Source organism: Nyctibius grandis, chromosome 4 (genome assembly GCF_013368605.1).
Source record: "Nyctibius grandis isolate bNycGra1 chromosome 4, bNycGra1.pri, whole genome shotgun sequence".
NCBI lineage: Eukaryota > Metazoa > Chordata > Aves > Nyctibiiformes > Nyctibiidae > Nyctibius > Nyctibius grandis.
The window spans coordinates 29,184,619-29,210,465 of NC_090661.1; the positions used below are offsets into that span (position 1 = coordinate 29,184,619).

Here is a 25,847-nt window from a genome sequence, read left to right on the forward strand (position 1 = left end):
TTGGCCACCTGGGCACACTGCTGGCTCATGTTTAGCCGGCTGTCGATCAGCACCCCCAGGTCTCTTTCTGCCAGGCCACTCTCTAACCACTCTTCCCCGAGCCTGTAGCGCTGCATGGGGTTGTTGTGGCCGAAGTGTAAGACCCGGCACTTGTTCTTGTTGAACCTCATGCCCTTGGTCTCGGCCAATCTATCTAACCTGTCCAGATCCCTCTGTAGGGCCTTCCTACCCTCCAGCAGATCAACACTCCCACCCAGCTTGGTGTCATCTGCAAATTTGCTGAGGGTGCACTCAATCCCTACGTCTAGATCATCTATAAAGATATTGAAGAGCACCAGCCCCAGAACTGAGCCCTGGGGAACACCACTAGTGACCGGCCACCAGTTGGACTTTGCCCCATTCACCACCACTCTCTGGGCTCGGCCATCCAGCCAGTTTTTAACCCATCGAAGAGTCCACCCATCCAAGCCCCGGGCAGCCAGTTTGTCTAGGAGGATGCTGTGGGAGACAGTGTTGAATGCCGTACTGAAGTCTAGATAGACTACATCCACAGCCCTGCCCTCATCTACTAAGCGGGTCACTTTGTCATAGAAGGAGACCAGGTTGGTCAAGCAGGACCTACCTTTCATGAATCCATGTTGGCTGGCCCCGATGCCCCGATTGTCCTGCATGTGCCGTGTAATGGCACTCAGGATGATCTGTTCCATCACCTTGCCTGGCACCGAGGTCAGGCTGACAGGCCTATAGTTCACTGGATCATCCTTCCAACCCTTCTTGTAGATGGGCGTTACATTTGCTAATTTCCAGTCAGCTGGAACTTCTCCAGTTAACCAGGACTGCTGGTAAATAATAGAGAGTGGTTTGGCAAGTTCATTTGCCAGTTCCTTCATTACTCTGGGGTGAATCCCACCCGGGCCCATAGCCTTGTGGGTGTCCAACTGGCACAGCAGGTCACTAACTGTCTCCTCCTGGATTACAGGGGGTTCACACAGCCCCTCGTTCCTAACTTCAGGCTCTGGGGGCTGAGTCTCCTGAGGACAACCGGTCTTGACATTAAAGACCGAGGTAAAGAAGGCATTGAGCACCTCTGCCTTTTCCTCATCCCCTGACACTACACTACCGTCCTCATTCAGCCAGTGGTGGGGGCTCTCCTTGACCCTCCTTTTGCTGTTGATGTATTTGTAAAAGCTTTTTTTGTTATCTTTGACCGTAGCAGCCAAATCAAGCTCTAATTGAGCTTTGGCCCTTCTGATCTTCTCCCTACATGACCTGACAACATCCCTATAGACCTCCCAAGTTACCCGACCCTTCTTCCAGAGCAAATAGGCTCTCTTTTTTCCTTAAGTTCTAGCCTAAGTTCTCTGTTTAACGAGGCCGGTCTTTTTCCCTGACGGCTTGTCTTCCTACACACCAGGACAGCCTGCTCCTGAATATTTAGCAATTCCCTTTTGAAGCATGTCCAGCCTTCCTGGACTCCTTTGCCCTTCAGGACCGACTCCCAAGGGACTCAGTCCACCAGCCTCTTAAACAGGCTAAAGTCTGCCCGCCGGAAACCTAAGGCAGAAGTTCTGCTCTTGCCCCTCCTTACTTCCCCCACTATCGAAAACTCTAACATTTCATGGTCGCTATTCTCAAGACGGCCACCGACCCTCACATCTCCCACTAGTCCTTCTCTGTTCACAAACAGCAGGTCAAGCAGGGCCCCTCCTCTAGTGGGCTCATTTATCACTTGCATGAGGAAGTTGTCCTCCACACATTCAAGGAATCTCCTAGATTGCTTCCTCTCTGCCATGTTGTATTTCCAGCAGACATCCGGCAAGTTGAAGTCGCCCATGAGCACAAGGGCCGGCGACCGGGTGGCTTCTGACAGCCGCTTGTAAAACGCCTCGTCCGCCTGCTCATCCTGGTTGGGTGGTCTATAACAGACTCCCACCGTAATGTCCGCCCTGCCGACCTTCCCCCTGATCTTCACCCATAAACATTTAACCTTGTCATCCTCACCATCTTCCTCAATTTCGACACAGTCCAAGCACTCCCTAACATACAGCGCTACCCCACCGCCTCTCCTGCTTCGCCTGTCCCTCTTAAAGAGCTTATAGCCATCCATAGCAGCACTCCAGTCATGAGAGTTATCCCACCACGTTTCTGTGATGGCAACCACATCATAACCTTCCTGCTGTACAGTGGCTTCTAGCTCTTCCTGTTTGTTGCCCATACTGCGTGCATTGGTGTAAACGCACTTCAGCTGGGCTAGCGGCCTTGCCCCCGACGCAGGCCTGTCACCCCTAGGTTCATTTGTGGTTGCCCTGGTCTTATCCCCCCCCCATCGAACCTAGTTTAAAGACCTCTTAACCAGTCCTGCCAACTTCTGGGCCATAACCCTTTTCCCCTTCTGATTCAGCTGTTCCCCATCCGGCATAAGCAGGCCCGGTGCCATGAAAGCTGCCCCGTGGTCAACGAACCCAAAATCCCACCTATGGCATCAGTCTCTTAGCCACATATTAATCTGTTGTACTTTCATAGTCTTTTCCCTATTTTCACCAAACACTGAAGGAATTGAAGAGAATATCACCTGCGCACCTGCCCCCTTTACCAAACGCCCCAAGGCCCTGAAGTCCCTTTTGATTGCCCTGGGACTTCTCTCTTCAATCTCATCCCTACCCACCTGGAATACTAATAGTGGGTAGTAGTCAGAGGGCCTCACCAGTTCAGGAATCCTCCTGGCAACATCCCTTACCCGAGCCCCAGGGAGGCAGCAGACTTCCCTGTGAGTCGGGTCTGGCCTGCATATGGGGCCCTCCGTTCCCCTTAGCAGGGAGTCGCCTGTAACAATTACTTTTCTTTTCTCCTTTTTGGAGCTGGTTGCAACCCTCTTACTTGGTTGCTTCCGTTTACGTAGCCCCGTAGGGTCTTTCACCTAGATTCATGTCTTCCTGACACTCAGGAAGACGCTCAGGCTCCAGCACCTCATACCTATTTTTCAGGGGGACGCGGGGAGGGGAGGAAGTTCGGGATGGCATTCACCTGCCACCCCGAGCAGGGACCTGCCTCCACTCCCCCCATCCCCTAGGTCTCCTCCTGCTCCTTGTGGAGGAGGAAGAGGATCCTCCACTACCCGGGTAGCATTAGGCCCGTCCGTTTTCCCCAGGGCAGGCAGGGAACAGCACTGCCCGGCAACCCCTTCCTGGGATGCTCTTGTACTCCTTAACCTTTCCACCTCCTCCTTGAGTTGGGCCACCAAGGAGATCAGGTCGTCGTCCTGTTCACACCTCACACAGGCGAGGTCTCCGTTACCCTCAAGTGCCAGGGCCAGGCTCTGGCACTCCCTGCAGCCTGCCGCCTGCACCTCCGCATGCTTCCGCAGCAGGTCCGTTTGGGTTGTCATGTCCTTTCTGGCACCTGCAACGGACTTAGGGCCCCGCCGAGTGGAAACCATACCTTCCTGCTCGCCCTGCCTGCGCAAACTGCCTGCGCAAACTGCCGCGCAAACTGCCGCGCTCCCCAGGGGCCCTTCAAATCTCCCACGGTGCCTCTGGCTCCGCCCCCTCCTCTCCTGATTCGTTGCTGGGAACTTCCGGGTCCAGACAGGACTCGGGGCTGCTGCTCGGGTGGCCCTGAGTACGGAACCCACCCAGTACAGCCCGATCTCACCCTCGCCTGCACTCACCTCAGTCGCTGTGGCTGCTGCCGACTGACCTTACAGCTCTACAAAAAAATTTATCAGAAGTATATACATAAGTGAACGACACAATACCTTAAAACATACCGAACACAAAAGTTGGCATGTCACAGCTCTGCTCCCGTGTTTAAAGTACCAGCAAAATGACTTGCATAAAAACAAACCTAACTATTTAATTGTTCAGTTAGACTAAGTCTTGTCCCAAAAGGGCAGTTAACAGTATGTATGGAGACCTCTGACAATGTAGCCATACACTCCGCACTATGTAACAGCACCAACTGTTACCCTTACACATTGCCACTGCTTCACTCTTCTCTCTCTGTACACAAAACAGAAACTGCACGCATGTTTTCAGTTTTGTTTCGTTTTTACTCCCTCCACGAAAAGGGAACTATGTCCAAGACAGCTTTAAAAGGACCATTTTCTTCTTGCCATCAAAACCAATCCCTAGCATCTAATTTATCTCGTCAAACAGCATGCTTTGAAAGAATTTACAGCTTATTACGTTACACCCAAATGGAACAAAACTTGCTTATTTAAACAGTCAAGAAATGCAAAGCAGCATTTTAAGCAACTTGCACATATATTGTTAAAGAGATGGACTAGAAGTGAATTACAGGGAATATTCTTAAACATTGGGAAAAGGTTCAAGCTACAGTCCTATTTCTTGTACTTTTCCCTCACTATCTTACCAACCTCTGGATGTCATGATGTACTCTTATACATTAAAGGAATGACAACATAAATACATCATTTTTGATTCATGTAAATTAAAAAAAGACGAGTGTTGGTCACATACAGGTGTATCACATGTGCTGTACAAATCCTTACAGTAGATCTGTCCATATGAGAGAAAACTAAAATTCTGATAACACACATAAGGACCTTTCACTCTAAAAAAATGAACTTGACTTGCACCACTTTCTTCATGCAAAGAAGAAAATAATCTAAAGGAATTTATTATTATCATCTTCAGCACTGCTAAGGGAAACATACCACACAAGATCAGCAACAGGGTAACAAAAAGAATGTATGCTAAATAATACTAACCACAGCAGAAACTGTATTAGGCTACGTGTTCGCAGTGAAACAGGATTCGACTTAGAATTCGACTTAGGGTAGATCTAGATTAGCTCTCAGGAAGAAATTCTTTACTGTGAGAGTAGTGAGACACTGGAACAGGTTGCCCAAAGAAGCTGTGGCTGCCCCCTCCCTGGAAGTGTTTAAGGCCAGGTTGGATGAGGCTTTGAGCAACCTGGTCTAGTGGAAAGGTGTCCCTGCCCATGGCAGGGGGGGTGGACATAGATGATCTTTAAGGTCCCTCCCAACCCAAACTGTTCTATGATTCTACGACTTTATACCACAGCTTTAAAGAGGTATTTTCTAGTGTACATATTCACTAGCGCAAACATAACCCTAAACCACGCTTCATGTACACCTGGTGGCACTCTTCATCGAGGACACCAACTCGGCAGGCAACACCTTCCCGCAGCCGCCGGCCGCTGTCCGGACAGAGCTCGCTACAAAAGCAGGCCCCCACGGAGGCGGCAGCGCCGGGCGGGAGCTCGCACCGAGCACCAGCCGCCCAACCCCAGCAGCAGCACTGCATCACGCGGACAGTCCGCGCCCCGGGCCAGCAGCGCCCCGCCGCTGCAGGCCGCCCTTCCCCGGCAGCCGGGGGCAGCTGCAGAGCGAAGGCCCCGCTCTGACACCTCCACAGCCGCCCTCCGCGGGCAGCCGGCGGAACCTGCCTGGCGCCGGGGCGGGCGGTGTCTATAAACCCACGCAGCGCCGGTGCCAGCAGGACCGGGGCGGGGGGCGGGGGGCGGGTGTCCCCGCATCGACTCAGCGCTCTCCCGCCGGCAGCTGCACTCCCCGGGACGCGGCGCTAGCGGCGCGCCGGGCCAGGCCCGGCCGCGCCACCGCCCTCGCTGCGCGCCCCCCCCTCCCGCCTCCCCCCGCGCACGCGCCACCGCCCCCCGCGCGCACGTGCGCCCGCAGGTGCACGGCGGCGCCCCCCCCTCCCCTCCCCGCGCGGGCCCGCCGCCGCCGCGCGCGCCCCGTCCCCCCCCTCCGCGGCGTGTGGCGGGGGGCCCGGCGGCCGCTCCGCTGCAGGCGGGGGAGGGGCGGCTCCTGCACCGGTATATCGGGGCGCATCCGGCGGGCAGGGCGGGGAAGGGGCCTGTCCCTTTAAGAAGAGGCCCGGCAGCTGCGGCCGCCGCTGAGAGGGGGGGGTGAAGCCACGGCCTGGCCAGGCGGGACCCCGCTACCGCCTCTCATGGCCCCGGCCCGGCGTGTCCTTGTTCGGTCGCCGCCGTGGCTCACCTGGGTAGCGGGCCCGGCTTCGGCACGGCGGCCGCGGCGGCAGAGGGTTGGGGGTGTCTCCTGGGCTCGCTCCCCCGCTCGCTCCACTCGGCCTCTCGCGCCGCGTTACCGGGGCTGGCGTTGCCTGTCTCCTGCCGCGGGGCGCTCTCGACTCCTGCCTCGCCAAGATGGCGCCCGCGCTGCTGCTGAGGAGGAGGCGGCGGCTGCGGGCGCTGGGACGGCGGCGGCGGCCACTTTCGCTCACTGAGAGGAGAGGAGCAGGGACACGGGGAGCCATGGCGGGGGGGAGGAGAGGCGCCATGGCCAGGCGTGATCAATCGAGCCCCGCATACCTCCCCGCCGCCCCGGTCCCGCGCCTCGGCCCCGCCGCCCCTCTGGCGTCGCCGCAGCCGCCGCACGGCCCCCGCGCCCGCACGGCGCGCGCTGTCCCCACACGCAGCCCGCGGGGGGCCCGTTCCCATCGATGCGCTCCCGCGGCCGATTGGTAGAGCCTGGCGGTGACGGAAATTGCCGAAGGGACTCGGCCGAAGCGGCCGGGTGAGCTAGCGAGTCTCGCGTGAGGCGGGCTGGGCTCTCGCGATGCCGGCGCGGGGAGGCGGATGTGCACCGGAAGTGACGCGCTCTCGCCCTTGAGCCGCCGGAAGGGCGTCGGGGCGCGGGGGAAGCGAGGGCAGGGCCGCCGGCCACGCTCCCGGGCCGCGCAGTGCCAGGTAACCGCCTACACGGCCGGGGGGCGGGCAGGGAGGTGCCGGCCCCGGCCCCCGCCGGCCGGGAGCGCAGCGAAGCTTCCCGTTCAAACCGCGCAGAAGGCAGCAGATGCCCGGCCGGGCCGCCCCCGCGACTGACGGGAACGCTGAGGTGCAGACGGCGCTGGAGCCGGGGCACGGTCCCGCTTAACAGCAACACGGGCACAGAGGAGGTACGTGGTGGAGCTACGTGCATTTACCACATTCCCTCTCTCGTGCATGAAGAGTTGCATCACAGGAGCTCGGGACAAAATAGGCCTGGAAGTTAATTGTGAGGACGCTTTGTGATGTAAACACGATGGAGCAGAGCTGTCTCCCAAAACCCATTAAGTAGTACATTTACAGTAAATCATTAAATGAGTGATTAATCCAGATCACTTACTGCCTGGAGCAATGAAGTACAAATGCCTGTCTAAGCTCTGTGTCATCCTAGCACACAGTAGGTACCACAATTACTAGGAAATAAGACCAAGACCATTGCCACTGCCCCAGTAAAACTTCATTACAGAGTTGTTCTTAACTGGTACTTAAATCCGTAACTGCAACCAGCAATTACACTGTTTAAGAAATGTACGTGATTTTGTCACACATTACTACCAAGCTTAGAAAACAAACAGTGCTAGCACTGAGCAGCATGACAAAGTCTTACAGGTCATTCAAAAGAAAAAAAAAACAACTAACCTTTTTTCTCCTTTAAGAAAACTCTCATTTTCAATCCTGTGCATCAATGAGTGATGACTCTGTTCCAATCTATTTTATGCCGTTCCCAAAAGAGAACAGGGGAAAGGTGCAGCCATGTTTCCCTAGGAAAGTTTTGCTGCTTGAAGCAATACAGTGGCACAGATGCAGTTACACTGTCAAGTCCCTGTCTGGAAATCCTTATTCCATTGTAATACAGTTCCAGCCAGAGATTTACTTCTTGGAAGAGGCTGAGAATGCAGCTCAGTCTCTTACCGAGAAGGGTGCCTTTAGCAATCAGTTTGTATCCTGCACAGAGACATTATAGACCACTCTTCTACGTTCCAGGCTTCATGCCTTCACATCCTACTTTCTCTTCCCTCCCTCCTTCCATTGTCTGATATAGTGCCATTTTCTCTCTCTACTAATAGGACTGGATGGACCCAGATGATTTCAGTTGCGGAAATACAATGTAAGCGCTCCTGAGCTGTCTCCGGCTCAGAAGAGCCTGTATGTCCCACATTGTACTTCACTGACTTGTGATAACGCATCACTGCTTCGAAGAATCTTGCTCCAGATAAATGGCATGAGCTCCAGTGATGGAGAGGGGCCTGGTCCACTGCCAGCATCTCCTAGCAGACCACATGAAACAGACTCAATTTCCAAATAAAAAGTTGTAAGACAAACTTGTTTCAAACCTGTTTATTTTTCTAAAGTGAACTGAGACAAATGAACTATACAGTTTGATTACAGAACACTGTTAAGGGTTTAAAAAAATGTAGAAAATGTACTGACAAAGAGCAAACCTTGGAAGTTTTTCTGCCAATTTTTCTGCCACTCCCAGAAGCGAGTAAGTCCTATCTATAGTTTCAAAGAGACCTATGTAAATACTGCTGGTCTAGTACTCTCTGTGGAGAGGCAAAAAAACCAATGAAAAACCAAAAAAACAAGACACGTTTCCCCTAACAATATTTAAAAGAAATGCACAGATATATCTTAAGCATCTAGTCACACCAATTTACACACAAAGAAAAACAGCTCCTGTTTTGACAGGTCCTGTAATGACCTGGCGTCATTACTATTAACATGTTTGCAGCCTGATGCCCAGGTTGTTCTTGGACTACGGTCTGGTTGGGACAGTGATCATTACCTCTTCCATTCTTCCCCATTTTGTCTTGCTCATCGATGTTCACCAATACTCATAGCCACAACCCTGAGAACAAAACCTTCCTTGTTCCCCACTCCATCTGAAGCATTTGAATGGCAAAACATGCAGTATTTTTTATGTATTTTAGTACATTAATGTGTATAAATTCAGAATTTCAAAAGCAAAGAATTTTCAACAGTCCTGTGCTTGCAAGTCAAATACAGCGATACGCCAAAAGTGTTCCAAGGCTCAGGCATGGCCTGCATTCATTTTGTCATGTGGTGGAACGGCACTATCAATTGAAGGAGCTTTACTTTTAGCGAATACCAGCCAAAGCAAGTATACTGGAAATAAACTGGTTTTGCCTTTATATCTTATTTTGCTTGGGGAGGGGGGAGTGCTACACATCTTTTAAACTAATTGCCTTTCCCCCCCTTTACACACACTTGTCTATATACATGCCACATTAGTTTTACACAGCCTTATCTACATGAGTTTGATACAGTAGTGCTGACAAACAACGGTGGCGTGCAACCTTCAGCAGGAAGCTACTTCTCTCAGCCTAAAATAACTCTGACTTGGCAGAAAAGCCCTTTTTATTAGTTCACCTCTTTGCTGTTTTTGCCAGCCCAGTGGTTCATTACAGTGTGATCTTTTTCGCTCTCCTGTGAAAGACTGTTGTACAGCTATGCCAAGAGACTTATCTGTATATAAACCAAGCCCACGTGGGTTGGCCAGGTTTTTTAATTTTTCCAAGCAAACCCTTTCTAATCTTAATGAACAGGCATCTTATAAGCTCCCCTGTTTACACATCTGGATTGGATGAGAGTTTTACATACCTGCAACAGGTAACAAAAGAACCAATACAATTTAAGACATCGGTCTGATAACAATGTAAGAAAAAGAAAAGTCACTGTTTTAAAATAAAAAACAGCTCTTGAAAAAAATGGATCTCAAAAATAGACCTTGAGAAGAACAGACAGGACACAGAAGGAATTTCCTTTGAAAGAAAGACCATCATTATTTCCATTCAACAATGGGTTTACCTGTCATTGTAAAGGAAGGAGCTTTTGTTTGACACTGCTGCATGGGGAACAGCCCCTTTTTTTCATTTGATTGTTTTCAAATACCCAGTCTACAGTCATCAAGTCATCTGTATCAGAAGTTAGATTCGTACAGCTAGCTTGAGGTCAGTTTAAGGTTCTTCCACAGATTTACCACTTGATTTTGATTTTCAAGCTTTTCTTGACAAGGTACATCCTGACTGTAGAAGGATGTAATTTGAGATACCGCTTTATTAGTGGGAAAGCAATCCCCATCATCTCTGTAGTTTCCATCCTTCTGTGGATCGTTTCTCTCTTTTAATTCCACGACTGGTCTGATCAAAAGACCATCCTCATTCATTCTGTAGTCTCTTATTGCTTTCTCCCTTCGAAGCTTCTGGATGTCTGCCAGCTGACGAAGCTCCTCTGGCAGCTCCATGCAAGTGGGCTGATAAGGGAAAAAGAAAAGAAACAGAAAAGAAATCAAAACAATACATATGCATACACATGTTCTACTTTTGTTAGTACCAGATAAGAGCTCCCTCTGTAATTAGCCAGTGGAACAGAACGATCACCTCTCATTAGATCTGTGGAATGTATCAACTACCTGCTTACACAAACAGTACCTCAGGGGAAAAAAAGTTCTAGTTGTCCCCCCACCATTCTTTTAAAGGCAACCCAAAGGGAAAAATATTAGACTTGCATTTATTGTTTACTCCTTTATTCTGAAGATCTTCAAGATTTAAGTAATACTTCAGACACGGGATTTAGACCTCTCCTGAAAAACCTTTTGCACGATGAAGTTGTTGTAAACCCCCAAAAGTGGCATAACCAGTTCATGTTTGCTTGTAGGAGCCACTGCAAAGGCAGCTTTCCCGGCTTTTCATTTAAAACCATGGTATTCAATCCTATGGGTAAAAAAACCCCTATGTGGAAAAAGCCAACATTGATAACAAATCAACGAAACAGCTGCTTAGGAAGTATGTGAAATGAGATACACTCCTTGATTTGGTCCTGAGCAGTGCATGGGACACTGTTCAAAACATTACATTCAAGGATCTGCTCCTTAACAAGCACTGCAACGCTCACCATTTGTTTGTAGGAACCACAACAAAAAAATCCACAGTTGGGTTCAGCTGTAGAAAGGGGAATTACACAAATCAGGAAGCTTGATTAAAAGTAGTAAGAGGCAGCCAAGCAAATTCAAGCCTAGCAGGTAGCATGGTGACAACTTCAAGAGAAGCAGCATAGAATAAACATTACCTAACAGCAAAAGATCACAGAAAGAGTGAATGGAAACTGGCAGGACTACAGGTTACGGGAATGGAGACTATGAAGTAAGCATCCTTCAGGAAAGCAAAGCCACATCCAAGTGAAGAAAATGATGAGGATGAAGTTACAGGGGAAAAAAAAGGGCAGGCCTGAATAATGTTATTAATATTTAACAAAAATATAACAGAACTAATAAAAAAAATCTTTAAACATGAGAGGAGCATAAAATGTCAACCATGCTGCAGGGCCAAGTGATAATCAGAATACAAAAGCGGCATGGTAAAAAACACAACATTTTTTCTCTTCTATATTCAGCATGAAAAAACGTAGAGATTCCCATACCAAAACCATTCATTATGTACCCAGAATCTCTTTCAGATTGTCCCATAAATACTTAATACCGATACTTGAAATACAAACAGCAAGGTGGCTTTCATCCAAAATCCCCAAACAGTGGAACATGAAAAAGCTGAACTAGTAACTATAGTATCCTGCTTAAAACCTGCCTTGATACCCAGGGATTGGAAGATGGTAAATGTTTAAAGAAGGTCCTGGGAAAGATACAGGAAGCAACACACGGGTAAGTCAGATGTCTGTATGAGCATACTGGTAGAAACACTAAGAACAGAATGAGTGGCTATACAGATGTGATGCACTGGAAAAGAGTTACCACGGCTTTTGTAAAAGGAAGCCATGCCTCACAAAAATCTATGTCTAGAAGTTTGCACAGATCCAGAGGCAGGCTAAATAGTTCAGAAAGGATTACAGAAAAAAGCAGAGCAAGCACTGGAAAACACTGCACCTTCAGTTCTGTTTAACCAGAAGAATGTACATCCAGCTTCCTAACTGCTACAGTATCCTACAGTGAGAGGTAATCCACGTCCTAAACAATTTAAAGCTAAGTTGCACAAAAATTCATGCTGTACATTCATAATGATTAATATGCATTGTGCACAGTCCCAACTCACCTGCCAATTAGGAAAACTTCTGGCTCAGGCATGCAATTACATTTAGAGTTTATGCCATGTGTGTCATGAATGTGTTATCTGGTATTATATACTGCACTGCGCCTTATCTACTGCATCGGCAAATCAACTAACTGCGCTATCTAAGCGCATCGGCAAATCAACTCTGCTGCACACGGGTGTACAACTCCCCTATGGTACCAGAGCTCTGCTTGTGAACTATCACCACTTGAACAAGAAAGCAGAGCACTTCTAGGAGAACATTTGCTTCTTTACATGATGGGTTCACAGGCTGTGTTTGCTTCTTTGAATCTAAGCCCTCAACATCAGAATGCAGCTGCATTTCCAAGTACCTACCAACACACAATATGAATCTACAAGGAGAGTTAGAAATGTAGCACGTACAGATCCTTTACTAGCTCTTTTGTAGTGACAGAGGCACAGAAACCCATTTTATGTGATGTCTGCATCCACAAGAAGAACAATTACTCCTGGCAGACAGTTATGCTGAAAATGCAGGAAACTGCAGATACCGTCAGGGTGGGAAGTTGATGTTGAGTTCTCCCCCTCAGAGGCAAGGAAGATTATCAGTTTGAGAAAGGTGCTGAAGAGCGAAACTGAGGGTTTTGATAATGAAGTGCTGGGGATCAGAGGTTACAGTTTTGCATCTGGTTTGTGGGTAAAAAGTCAGTTGCTTAGGAGGGAGCGTCCACTATTCAGAAGACTCAACTACTGCTTGCAGGTGATGACACAAGCAATCGCAGAAAGTGTCAACATACATTTCCAAAACTGTCAGGATCAATGAGATGCCTTTCATTTCTTTTTTTTTTCCCTTCTTTCTCCATTTTTCTCTTCCTTCTCTTCTCCCAGTACTGCATCAACAAGGGTGTTGCATTATCATTTTTGTCTGCTGTGGACCACTGGCAATACTTGGCTGTTGCTAGCCACTGCTAGGATGCACGACACCCATCTTTTCTGCAATCCTTTCCTGAAGGAAGCTCTAATCCATGGAGCTGCAACCTGTCACCTTGACAGCATGTCTCCCACCTGGCATACCAGCTCATGGGCCAGCTCCTCAGTACATCTTCTGTTACTGCTGAAACAACTATCAAATGACAAAAGAATGTGCTTAGCTGTCCAGAAGCAAGGTGGAAGTCTTGCTGGAAGGGCTGCCCAGTGATTGACCATAAGGACTCTGTTTCTTTGCCATTTCCAGCAAAACATCTGAAAGATCAAGGGGAAGAAAAGATGGCTGCAACCTCAGGTGAAACCAGGACTACCACCAGTGACTGCTGCAACTGCTCACAAGAATTATGACAACCAAGTCAAAGAGACTCAAAGATATTATTTGCACAAAATACGTAACTGCTGCTTGCTCTGCTCTTACCAGTTTGTTGCTGTGGAAGCAATAAACTGTCATTAATCTCCATTTCTACCAGCTTATCCATGACCTCTGACAACCTAGGACTTTCTTCCCATCAAATTATTCATGAAACCTTGTCTTAAGTAAAGGGAAAGTACAAGCTTCTGTCAAAATAAGCTGGAACAAAACAAAACCCCCACCACTCATCCATGTTCAAGAAACAAGGCAAAATTAGACACAGGTACATGCAATTATGCATAAGTCTGAAATCATGCACTCCTGAATATGTTGAAGGCCACTAGGATGGTCTGACCCTAGTAGCAACTCTGCATTTAGCCAGAAAGTGCTGCTTGTATTCTGCCACTAATGTGTGCCTGTTAGAGCATACTGAAGCTTCTCACTGAGGAACAAGAGATGTATGTGGAAAATTGGCTGCAGAGACTGGGTGTATAGAGCTCAAGGAAGGGTGGTGACAATTACATTCATCTGCCTTATTCACACTTGTTTTTCCTCAACTCTCAGTGGATGCAGTGATCCATAGGGGCAAGTGAACAGGCTTGGCTTTTACTCCATGATTATGCATATTCACTTTTCCTTGATGCTGTTTCCAAGAGGAGAAAAAACAGGGTCTGGTCCAGATCTGCTCCCAGAGGCTGCACCTCCTGATTTGACAAGAGTAGGAGAGAGCAGGTAACTGCCCCAGTAGTCATTATTCAACAACATTATTGGTCGTTACTCAGCATTATTCAATTCACAGGCAACCTCAGACTGGAAAGCCAAAGCATCTTTTTCACCAACTATATCCTGATACTGTTATTACACACAAAAGCCATTGGCATTATGAACTTCTGGATGTGACAGTGACCTAGGAAAGATTAGGAGGATGCTACCATGCTAGTCCAAGCTGAAGTTCAATGTTGTAAATCCTGATCCAGGAGCTGAGATTCAACATGTGATAGCTGGAGATGGGAAGGTATGTGTCTATGTATTCCATCCAGCTTCTGTACTCCATTTTTAATGAAGTCTCATGATTGAAACTGTGTCTGTATCTATGTACTTGTTTTGCACATATAGTTTTCATGGGAAAATAAGTTTTGGGGAATAGGAGAAGGAAATAAAGCTTTCTTCTGTGTAACATGATGTCACTCAATAAGATCAGAGGAAACAGGAGCAGGCCAGGGAAGCATGGCTCTGTTCATTGGTCTAGTCAGGTATGACATACTCAAACACCTTTGTAGCCCAGAGGCACAAGAGAAGGCACATCTACATAACTAACTTTCTCTTTGTCAAAGGCTGAAGACATGGTGATTCTGTTCAGAGAGCACAATCCAAGAACTAAAACAGAACAGAGAAGAGCCCAGAAGAGGCTTCCTTACCTGGAGTGATGGAAGTCAGTCAGTTTCCAGATCTGGTCATCTTCTCCAAATGCCTATAAATCAGAGAGGCCGTGGTAACTTGGAAACACCCTTGCCTAGTGGCTTTCATTCCCACAAATTTCAAGTAAAGGCTTGATGTACCACAGATGATTCCAGTTCACTCAGGAATTATGTTTACCTTCCAATTTAGAAGCTGAAGTAGTGCAAGATATCCTTATGGCCCTGGAGCATTTATTGTCTTTGGCTTTGCTGTGGTCCTGCTTCAGCAACAGAGGCCTGTCTTCCAGTTCTCCAGCATGGAGACAGCATAGTAGATAACCTATTTCAGGTTTCCAAAATGTTTCCCTGGTATGGGTATTTACTTCAGAATGCAAGAAAACCCATTATTTCTGCTGAAATAGTGTTGGAACTGCACCAGATCATGTCTGGGAACACAGTGATCAAGCACAGGGACTCAGGGTTGCTGTTTTTGGAGACTGGCTCCAAGATGAAGTCAAGCTCATTGTACCAGACTGCTGTTCGCCAAAGGTCCAAGGTGGAGCACAAGTGTAAATTGTAACTGGTCAGTGTAAAAAGTGAGATAGTCCAGTAAAACCATTTTACAGGTAACTTTCAACTGGAGCTGCACAAAGTACACAGAAGGCATAACACAGACCTTGGTGATGGATAAACTCTACTTCTAAACATCCATGAAAAAGCACTAGAATAAATGGGGGGGGGGGGGGAGGGTGTAAATATCTTGACTATTACTTCATTCTGAGAATCAGATCTGAATAAAGGCTTCTTGATTCAGGGAATTAATACCAGAAAACCTAGAAGTTGCACAAACAAAGCTTTCTTTTTTTTTTTTTTGCCTTTTTTCCCCTTAAAACAGATTTAGCTGAACTCATCAACTTGCAAGGGATTCCCTTAAAGTTATTTACTCACCCAGTGAAGAAACTGAAGTAACAGGCCAGATTTAACTAAACCAAACTCCATATTTGGAGTTTAAATAAGTATTGCAAGCCGCTTTTAAATAAAGCAGAAGAAACTTTCATTTGTGTGATCTTCTTTCAAGATGGAGAAACAACAGAAAATGATTAACAGTGAAATGATGGTGAAAATGGCTACTTTTACTATCCATACTACAAGATTTCTAAAGCAACTGCAAGAATTACGATTATCAGATGTGATATTAAATAGATCTTCAAAATGCCATTTGAAATGCTCATAATGAGATTAATTCCTTGGCTAATCTTATGGAATAAATGGATTTACAAAAGGATTGTCTTCAGCAACCCGAGTACCACTTTACAAAAATTCTACAAACAAATAGCCCAATGTAAAACAGAGTTTGTACTCTTTTCACTTTAACAGGCTGTTCTTTTCCCTTGTGTCATGCCTACTTCTGCATGCATTTCACACTGGAAATTCAGATGTCAAGCTTGATTTTCTTCCATGAACTATGAACAACCTTCTTTTTTTGGCAGCTCTCCTTTAAAAAGAAAAGGTTGCCAGATACGACCTCTTCTCTTCCATCTGTGAGGCAATTATGACCTCTTGTGGTCATAAACTAATCTCCTCCTAAATCCTCAATAATGGGATTTACTGCTCTGAGCCCTTAATTCCCAACGGATTCAAGTCTGTCCTTGAGTGCTTTGTTAAGCCAGGGTAAAGAAAAACACAATTTCTTCCATGAAGATAGACCTGTATTCTCTTTTCCTAAGAAGTGTGTCAAGACATTTACAACTGCAAAAATGAGGTGGTAACAGGATTTAATCATGTTAGTTCCATCTCTTTGTGATGACTCAGGATGTTTGACCATTCACTTTTCACCCAAATTTAATACCAGCAATATCTTACATAGTTATTGCAAGCCCTCCTAAGATTACTTCATTGAGAAGACAGAACAAGACCACACTAATACCACTGCTTGTTTGGTTTGCATGGACCTGTTCTTTCCATTAGTGCAGGAAGTCAAGATCCTTAACCAAAAATCTCATTCCCCCCTCCTACTTTAAAAATTAACAAGCAATTACAGAAGTGTCCACCATTTAAGAGTCACTCCAAGGCATCTGGGCATGCCATAGTACTGGTTCTACGTAACCAAAGATGAAAAGGGTTACTTGACCTGATTTTTTTTGTTTTTTTAAGATAACATAGGTGAGAATAAATTAGAAAGACAAGATAACTCAGAGATGCTTTTACAGAAGTAAAAATCTTTGGCCAACAAGAGACAACACTACTCAGAAACAGTGAATATATGCAAAACAGCTCAGCAGTAACGATGACAGACTAAGAGAAAAATAGAACAAGATATGGGGACTAAATGATCCTACCAAAACAAAGGAACTCTGGCAGCTCCAGGCACCAACACTTCACAACTGCCTGTCCCTCTTCATGCCCTCTCACATGCACAGCCCCTGTTGAGCCCAGAGGTTCGCAGTCTCAGATTAGACTGAACAGAAGGCACGTATGCCTGTGCTCATGCCTTAACAGCTGCCGCTCACCATCCACAATACTACGTTGAGGTGGATTTGTGCTAATGGACTAACATGAAATGCAGCTAGGTAGACACAGACACCATCACTTCTGCTGGTGCATACAGAAAACAAGGTATGTGGCATAAAGTAGGGTGTACAGTTGCAGAAAAGGAAGCTGCTGTAGGTAGGTCCTCCAGAGTTTATCCATCAGGGCCTTAGACCAAATCACTAACCAGCGAAACAAGCGAAGACATACCTACCTTTGTGCTCCCAAGGTGATCTCCAGACCCAGTCCAATAAGCATTTAAATAACCACGTACCACAGCTGTTAGGTCAGACATCAAGTTATCCATTAGAGATGAGTGGAGCAGGAGAAGGCACTTAGCTTTCAGAGCAAGTGCTTTAAGCATAGCAGCTGGAAAAGGTCTCAAGAACCATATGTCAGGATTCTCCTGTGTATCCCAATGAAATGAAAACAGTTATTTAAGTAGCAAAAATTGTAACAAAGCTTTTCATCACATTCTTCTGCAGTTTATAACATATCTCCTGATGCTGATCTCTATTTTCAGTGCTACTGAATGCTTGCAGCTTCTAAGGCCATCTGTGTACAAGTCTGTGGATGTTAGAGAAGAGGGAATTTGGGAGGAGGGATTGCTTCTTCAAAAAAAAAAAAAAAATCAAACCAAAAACCAACACACACCTCTTCCAACATTTAATGCGAGGTTCTCTCTCACCCATCTCTCAAACTCAGCTCCTAAGAGCTCAGCTGAAAGATCTGAAGGGAAAAAAACCCATCCCATCAAGGGAGCCAGGGAAGCAGGGGATAGTAACATCTTCAGCCATCACAACCAGAAGAACATGAAAATAAGCCCCAGTTACGCAGCATGACCGTGATACCCTGAGCAAAACTGCCACTACAGAGTGGCTTACACTGGTATACTTCCTACATACATATTACACAGTCATTTTCTGAGGAGAAGGAACACGCCTCCACACAATCCAATGTGAATCAAAGTGAAGACGCTTTATTAAGCATAAGCTGTCCCTTTTATACATTTTGTACTTTCCCTGGCTGTAAGCATGTGCATTGCTATTGGTTAATATTACGAAACTGTCACGGTTTAAAGCTGGGCTGGCGATTAAACCTGTGGCAGATGCCCTCTGTTATCCCCCCCCCTCCCCCCAGAGGGAAAGGGAAAGGGAAAAGGGAGAGAGACTTCTGGGTTGGAAAATTAAAACAGTTTTAATAAACTATAATAATGAAAAAAAAGTATAATAATAATAATAGAAATAATCAAATATATACAAATATATATACAAAACCAAGATTGAGCTCCCCTGAAGTCAGCCACGTCACCACCGGCACTGCAGGGCAGGCTCCGGGAAGGCCCAGCCTGGGCCTAGCGACGGTCGAGAGCTGGATTCAGGAACGCACGGATCGGGATCGGGGGCAGCAGGAAAACAGACGGAGTCCTCCCTGGACACCGGCCATAGCAGAAAGAGAGCGAGACCCTCGTGATCCCCCCACTTTATACCGAGAATGACGTGTATGGGATGGAATACCCTCGTTGGTCAATTTTGGGTCACCTGCCCTGTCTGCTCCCCACTGCAGCTGCGACCCCCCTTCGGCTCTTCACTCGTAAGCAATGAGGAATTCAGCAGTGACCTTGGTTTCTCTCAAGAATAAGTACAGCAAGAGCCTTTCTGCACAACATCCCTACCGGTGCCTCAGTGATAACTACAAACTTCGAGCGTTATCAGTCCTGGAAGCAGACACTGTCTGCAAAAACATGCAGTTAGTTAGAGGAGACTTAGCTGAAAGTAAAAATCACTGAAAGGAAAATCGGCCTGGTTTACGCCAAACCAGGACATTCCACCCCTTATTCCATACCATTCACGTCATACTCAGATCACCACTAACTTTTCATTTTAAAATATATAGAGATAACATTAGTTTATGATTCATCTCTATACAAAAAAAAGTTCATCAAGTTCATTTAGTTCAGGATTGTGGGTTTCCATCTGGCTAGGAGTCTCCCAGGGTAGGAGAGATGATATGAGCTTTGTCACAGTTCATGCCCACGGGTTGCAGGTTAAAGATGTCAGTCTCGAGGAGGTTACTGGACGCCACTTGCAGCTAGCTCCGGTCTCATCACCACTGCTTCAACCTGAAAGACACTTATGAACACTGTTAGTATTATGCAGCAATTAACATCATGCAGTTCAGAATTAAGTATTCTCACCCAAGATCAGATCACCTTCAGGGACACATTGGACTCCACCATCCTGCAGCATCACCCACCAAGTACATCCAGGTCCTTGAGCAAAAGCAATCCCATGAATGGGTTTACCTTTGCCCGTAGCAGGAAGAACCCAGACAGTTTTTCCCAACAGATTCCTTTCATGCACCACAGGGACTTTATCCCCTTCTACTGTATGTAAAAGGTCTGACTGAGCAGGGCCAGCTCGGTTGATAGATCCTCTGGTGTTAACTAGCCAGGTAGCTTGTGCCAAATGCTTATCCCAGTTTTTAAAGGTTCCACCCCCCATTGCTTTTAGGGTAGTTTTTAACAGCCCATTATACCGTTCAACTTTCCCAGAGGCTGGTGCATGATAGGGGATGTGATATACCCATTCGATGCCATGCTCTTTGGCCCAGTTGTCTATGAGACTGTTTTTGAAATGAGTACCGTTATCCGACTCAATTCTCTCTGGTGTGCCGTGTCGCCACAAGATTTGCTTTTCGAGGCCCAGGATAGTGTTCCGGGCAGTGGCATGGGGCACAGAGTATGTTTCCAGCCATCCGGTGGTCGCCTCCACCATGGTAAGTACATAACGTTTACCCTGGCGGGTCTGAGGGAGTGTGATGTAGTCAATTTGCCAGGCCTCCCCATATTTATATTTCAACCACCTCCCCCCATACCACAAAAGTTTTAACCGTTTGGCTTGCTTAATTGCGGCGCATGTTTCACAATCATGGATAACCTGTGCAATAGAGTCCATAGTTAAGTCCACCCCTCGGTCACGAGCCCATCTGTATGTTGCATCTCTCCCTTGATGACCTGAAGTGTCATGAGCCCACCGAGCTAAAAATAGTTCACCTTTATGTTCCCAGTCCAAATCTATTTGGAACACTTTAGCAGCCTGATCTGCTTGTTGGTTGTTTCGATGTTCCTCAGTTGCCCGACTTTTAGGTACGTGAGCATCTACATGACGTACCTTCATGACTAGTTTCTCTAGCCGAGCAGCAATATCTTGCCACAGTTCAACAGCCCAAATAGGTTTACCTTTACGCTGCCAGTTGCTTCGCTTCCACTGCTTTAACCACCCCCACAAGGCATTTGCCACCATCCATGAGTCAGTATAAAGATACAGCCTTGGCCACTTTTCTCGTTCAGCAATGTCTAAAGCCAGCTGGATGGCTTTTACCTCTGCAAATTGACTTGATTCACCTTGTCCTTCTGTGGCTTCTGTGACTCGTCGTATGGGACTCGATACAGCAGCTTTCCACTTCCGATGCTTTCCTACAAGACGGCAGGATCCATCGGTGAACAGGGCATACTGCTTCTCATCCTCTGGTAGTTCATTATATGGTGGGGCTTCTTCAGCACGTGTCACCTCCTTTTCTGGTGGCATTCCGAAGTCTTTGCCTTCTGGCCAGTCCATGATCACTTCTAAGATTCCTGGGCGATTAGGGTTTCCTATTCGAGCCCTCTGTGTAATTAATGCAATCCATTTACTCCATGTAGCATCAGTTGCATGATCAGTAGTAGGAACCTTACCCTTGAACATCCAGCCTAGTACTGGTAATCGGGGTGCCAGGAGAAGCTGTGCTTCAGTACCGATTACCTCTGAGGCAGCTCTAACTCCTTCATATGCTGCCAGTATCTCTTTTTCAGTTGGGGTGTAATTGGCCTCAGAGCCCTTGTATCCTCGACTCCAAAATCCTAGGGGTCGACCTCGAGTCTCCCCTGGCACTTTCTGCCAGAGGCTCCAGGTAGGACCATTGTCCCCAGCTGAGGTGTAGAGCACATTTTTAACATCTTGTCCCATACGGACTGGTCCAAGGGCTACTGCATGCACAATTTCTTGTTTAATCTGTTCAAAAGCCTGTTGTTGTTCAGGGCCCCACTGAAAATCATTTTTCTTTCTGGTCACCTGATAAAGAGGCCGTACAATCTGGCTGTAATCTGGAATATGCATTCTCCAGAAACCCACAACGCCTAAGAAGGCTTGTGTTTCCTTTTTGTTAGTTGGTGGGGACATAGCTGTTATTTTGTTGATCACCTCTATCGGGATCTGGCGACGCCCATCTTGCCATTTAATCCCTAAAAACTGGATCTCCCGGGCAGGCCCCTTGACCTTGCCTCTTTTTATGGCAAAACCAGCTTGCAGAAGAATTTGAATTATTTTCTCCCCTTTGTCAAAAACTTCTGCTGCTGTATCACCCCATACAATGATGTCATCAATATATTGCAAATGTTCTGGAGCTCCACCCTCTTCTAGTGCAGTCTGGATCAGTCCGTGGCAAATAGTAGGACTGTGTTTCCACCCCTGGGGCAGTCGATTCCAGGTGTACTGGATACCTCTCCAGGTAAAAGCAAACTGTGGCCTGCACTTTGGTGCCAAAGGAATAGAGAAAAATGCATTAGCAATGTCTATAGTGGCGTACCACTTGGCTGCCTTTGACTCCAGTTCGTATTGAAGTTCTAGCATGTCTGGCACAGCAGCACTCAGAGGTGGTGTAACTTCATTTAGGCCACGATAGTCCACAGTTAATCTCCATTCTCCATTAGACTTTTGCACTGGCCATATAGGACTATTAAAGGGTGAGCGAGTCTTGCTAATCACTCCTTGATTTTCTAATTGTCTAATCAGTTTATGAATGGGGATCAGGGAGTCTCGATTGGTGCGATATTGTCGTCGGTGCACCATGGCAGTAGCAATTGGCACCTGTTGTTCTTCAACTTTCAGCAACCCCACAACAGAAGGATCCTCTGAGAGGCCAGGCAAGGTAGACAGCTGTTTAATGTCCTCAGTCTCTACAGCTGCTACACCAAAGGCCCATCTATATCCTTTTGGGTCCTTAAAATACCCTTTCTTAAGGTAGTCTATGCCAAGGATGCATGGAGCATCTGGGCCAGTCACAATGGGGTGCTTTTTCCATTCATTTTCAGTTAGGCTCACTTCGGCCTCCAATACAGATAACTCTTGAGATCCCCCTGTTATTCCCGAGATACTGACAGATTCTGTCCCTTTATGATTCGATGGCATGAGGGTGCACTGTGCACCAGTGTCTACCAGGGCTCGATACTTTTGTGGTTCTAATGTGCCAGGCCATCGAATCCACACAGTCCAATAAATCCGGTTATCCCTCTCCTCCTCCTGGCTAGAGGCAGGGCCCCTCTAATTAAAGATTGGATTCGTGCTGCTCACGGGGATTGGACCTTCATTTCCTCTATTCACTCTTGGAAAAAAAGGATTTGAGGCCCATCTACCCTGACTGGGGTCCTGCTCATTGGTAACTGGAGCAGCCATCCTCCTAGAAAAATTCTCTCTGGTATTTCTGTTAGCTTGCAACTCACGTACTCGTGCCTGTAGGGTACTGGTAGGTTGTCCATGCCATCTGTTCATGTCCTCCCCATAATCACGCAGGGTAAACCACAGGATACCTCGTGACGTGTTCCGTTTCCTTTGAGCCGGTCCAGTAGGAGGGCGTTGCCTCCTAAAGGCTGCAACGCGGGCCTGTGTAGGTAGAGAGTCAAGTTTATTCTCGATCCTGGACAGTTTGTCTGACAGTTGTTTCAATGAGTCTTTGTTTTCCTTAGTCAGTTTTTCCACAGCCGAGACACGGGCCTGCAGTGGGGAAGAAATACTATCTTCATACTGTCGCATATAGTTAGCCATTTCGCCCACACTAGGTCGTGCCATAGAATCTTCTCCCCAGACTAATATTGACAATGTAGGGGCATGTGTTGGTGGAGCACTCTTCACAACCTTCCGGAACATGGATCGGTTGCATTCCACTTCATCAGGATTTACAGGATCTACAATGTCCTGAGGGTGTTTATAAATGATCTCTTGCACAGCTAGTTCTCTAAGGTAGTTAATACCTTTTTCTATAGTGGTCCATTTGCTTAGGTGGCTCATAACATCATCTTTATAGGGATACCTGCTCTTTACAGCTGACAAGAGTCGCCTCCAGAGACTGATACTGTTCGACCTTCTTGGAAGCATCTTATCAATACCACCATCTCTGGACAGGGATCCCAACTGTCTGGCTTCTCTGCCATCCAATTCTATGCTATCTGCCCCATTATCCCAGCATCGGAGCAACCAGGTAATTATTGGCTCACCGTCATAACGACTAAAATCTTTTCTTATATTTCGCAGTTCTTTCAGGGATAAGGAGTGGTAGGTTATCTCTACTTCCGAGTCCAAGTCCTCCTGTGATTGTTCTGCTTTAGAAGGACCTTTCTTGTCCTTCTTGTGTAATGGGCCTTCTTTAAAAAGACGATCAAGGAAACCCCCCTCTGTGTCAGGCCCTGACTCTGACTGAGAAGGGCCCTCACCTGGGTCCCGTGCTGTCTCTGCCTTAGAAGCCTCTGAGTCATCATCCTTCACTTTACTAGCTGATTTCTTTCGGTGTTTTCTCCTGGTTACAGGGGCAGCATGATACCTCCCGCTGTTGCTGCACTGACATCTAATCACATAGCACACCAGTAATGCATTCAGGACACACGAAAATAACGACATGCCCTGTTCGAATTTTGCAGGAATCAGCTTGGCAAAAAAGTAGCAGATACTATCAAAATCAGTTAAAAGACGCCCGGTGTGCGCAGCTACGGATTCGCGATTAAAGCTGCCCATCATTGTATCATAGAGATAAGAGATCGGAATAATAACTGCCCGGTTTATCATGACATAAATCAGTATCAAAACCCATACCAAAAAGACACATTTCGACCAGCACGCCCTGTTAAACCACATGAAAGCACTAACACACAGCGCATACGGCAAGTAAGGTATCATTACACATAACTCTAAAACAAGCTTTATAAAGAAAAGAGGTAACATAAGGCTCACAAATAACATTATCATCTTAGCTATCTGTTTTAATTTCCAACCCCTCGTAAATCTCAAAGGAAGAAATCTGATACTCTCTTGGCTGAGCTCTCCGGGTCTCCTCCCATGGGAGCTGGGATTCGACTTATCAGAGCAACCTGTCGGAGCTTCTCTCGAGCCCCACGTTGGGCGCCAATAAATCTGTCACGGTTTAAAGCTGGGCTGGCGATTAAACCTGCGGCAGATGCCCTCTGTTATCCCCCCCCCTCCCCCCAGAGGGAAAGGGAAAGGGAAAAGGGAGAGAGACTTCTGGGTTGGAAAATTAAAACAGTTTTAATAAACTATAATAATGAAAAAAAAGTATAATAATAATAATAGAAATAATCAAATATATACAAATATATATACAAAACCAAGATTGAGCTCCCCTGAAGTCAGCCACGTCACCACCGGCACTGCAGGGCAGGCTCCGGGAAGGCCCAGCCTGGGCCTAGCGACGGTCGAGAGCTGGATTCAGGAACGCACGGATCGGGATCGGGGGCAGCAGGAAAACAGACGGAGTCCTCCCTGGACACCGGCCATAGCAGAAAGAGAGCGAGACCCTCGTGATCCCCCCACTTTATACCGAGAATGACGTGTATGGGATGGAATACCCTCGTTGGTCAATTTTGGGTCACCTGCCCTGTCTGCTCCCCACTGCAGCTGCGACCCCCCTTCGGCTCTTCACTCGTAAGCAATGAGGAATTCAGCAGTGACCTTGGTTTCTCTCAAGAATAAGTACAGCAAGAGCCTTTCTGCACAACATCCCTACCGGTGCCTCAGTGATAACTACAAACTTCGAGCGTTATCAGTCCTGGAAGCAGACACTGTCTGCAAAAACATGCAGTTAGTTAGAGGAGACTTAGCTGAAAGTAAAAAACACTGAAAGGAAAATCGGCCTGGTTTAGGCCAAACCAGGACAGAAACATACTCTGATGTGTTGATTGGTCACTGCTCTGCCACTGGTCCTTTCTTAATTGTCTCCATCAGTTCTTGTTTCTTCTCCTCTGTGTTCGACTCCCACCGGCTACTCCCTCAATTCTTGTTTGCTCAGCTACTGTTTTTCCTCATCTCTCCAAGGTCGGCTTGTTGACACTAGCTACATGAATCTTGTCACGCAGCTAGGCCCTCACTCCATACTCTCATACTTCTGGCTCATTACATGACCACTCTCCTCCAAAAACCCCTCTACAATTCCCCCTTTCTTTTCTTGAGCCAGAAAGGCCGTGTTTATCATCCGCTGCAGGGCCCTTTGCAAGCAGGAGAATAAACACGGTAATACAAGCATGATAATACAAATCACGAACAATCCCATCAATAGCATTTTAATCAATCCGACCGGCCATCCAGGAACCCATGCTGTTCCCGTATTTTCTGCGTGGTATCCATGAGCTCTTTGATCTGCTTATGAATTGACTTGGAGTGATCATTCAGATCCATGTAACACATCCCATCAAAATCCTGACATCCATGACCGTGCACTAATAATAAAAAGTCTATAGCAGCTCTATTTTGTAAGGTAGCATGTCAGATACTATCTACATCATTGGCTAATGTTCCTAAAATTCTAGAAGTTTGATCAGCTCTTTTTGCAACCCAGCAAGCTAAATTTCGCAATTGTGTTAACCCTTGGTCAGCATTGTTACATTCTATCCCTATGTTAGTGACACTTCTTTTTTACCTGGCC

General features: G+C 47.0%; 2 protein-coding genes and 1 long non-coding RNA gene across 4 annotated transcripts in view; 1 reads left to right on the forward strand and 2 right to left on the reverse strand.

Moving 5' to 3' along the window:
* The window catches only part of INO80 (INO80 complex ATPase subunit), a 73,531-nt gene extending 67,214 nt beyond the window's left edge, over positions 1–6,317 (reverse strand). For both annotated transcript variants that reach the window (XM_068399349.1, XM_068399347.1), the window contains exon 1: positions 6,005–6,317. The gene's annotated coding sequence lies outside the window, so the exon portion shown is untranslated. The remainder of the gene's footprint in view (positions 1–6,004) is intronic.
* Positions 6,318–6,455: 138 nt separating this feature from the next.
* On the forward strand, positions 6,456–8,114 carry LOC137662871 (uncharacterized). Its single transcript, XR_011048065.1, has 2 exons — positions 6,456–6,923; positions 7,860–8,114. It is a non-coding gene; the product is annotated as an uncharacterized lncRNA (long non-coding RNA).
* Positions 8,115–9,754: 1,640 nt separating this feature from the next.
* Positions 9,755–25,847, reverse strand: part of EXD1 (exonuclease 3'-5' domain containing 1) — a 38,568-nt gene continuing 22,475 nt past the window's right edge. Inside the window, exons 10-11 of the mRNA XM_068397351.1 lie at positions 17,317–17,508; positions 9,755–10,066 (exon numbers count right to left, since the gene is read on the reverse strand). Of these exons, the coding sequence (XP_068253452.1) occupies positions 9,755–10,066; positions 17,317–17,508 (504 nt within the window). The remainder of the gene's footprint in view (positions 10,067–17,316; positions 17,509–25,847) is intronic.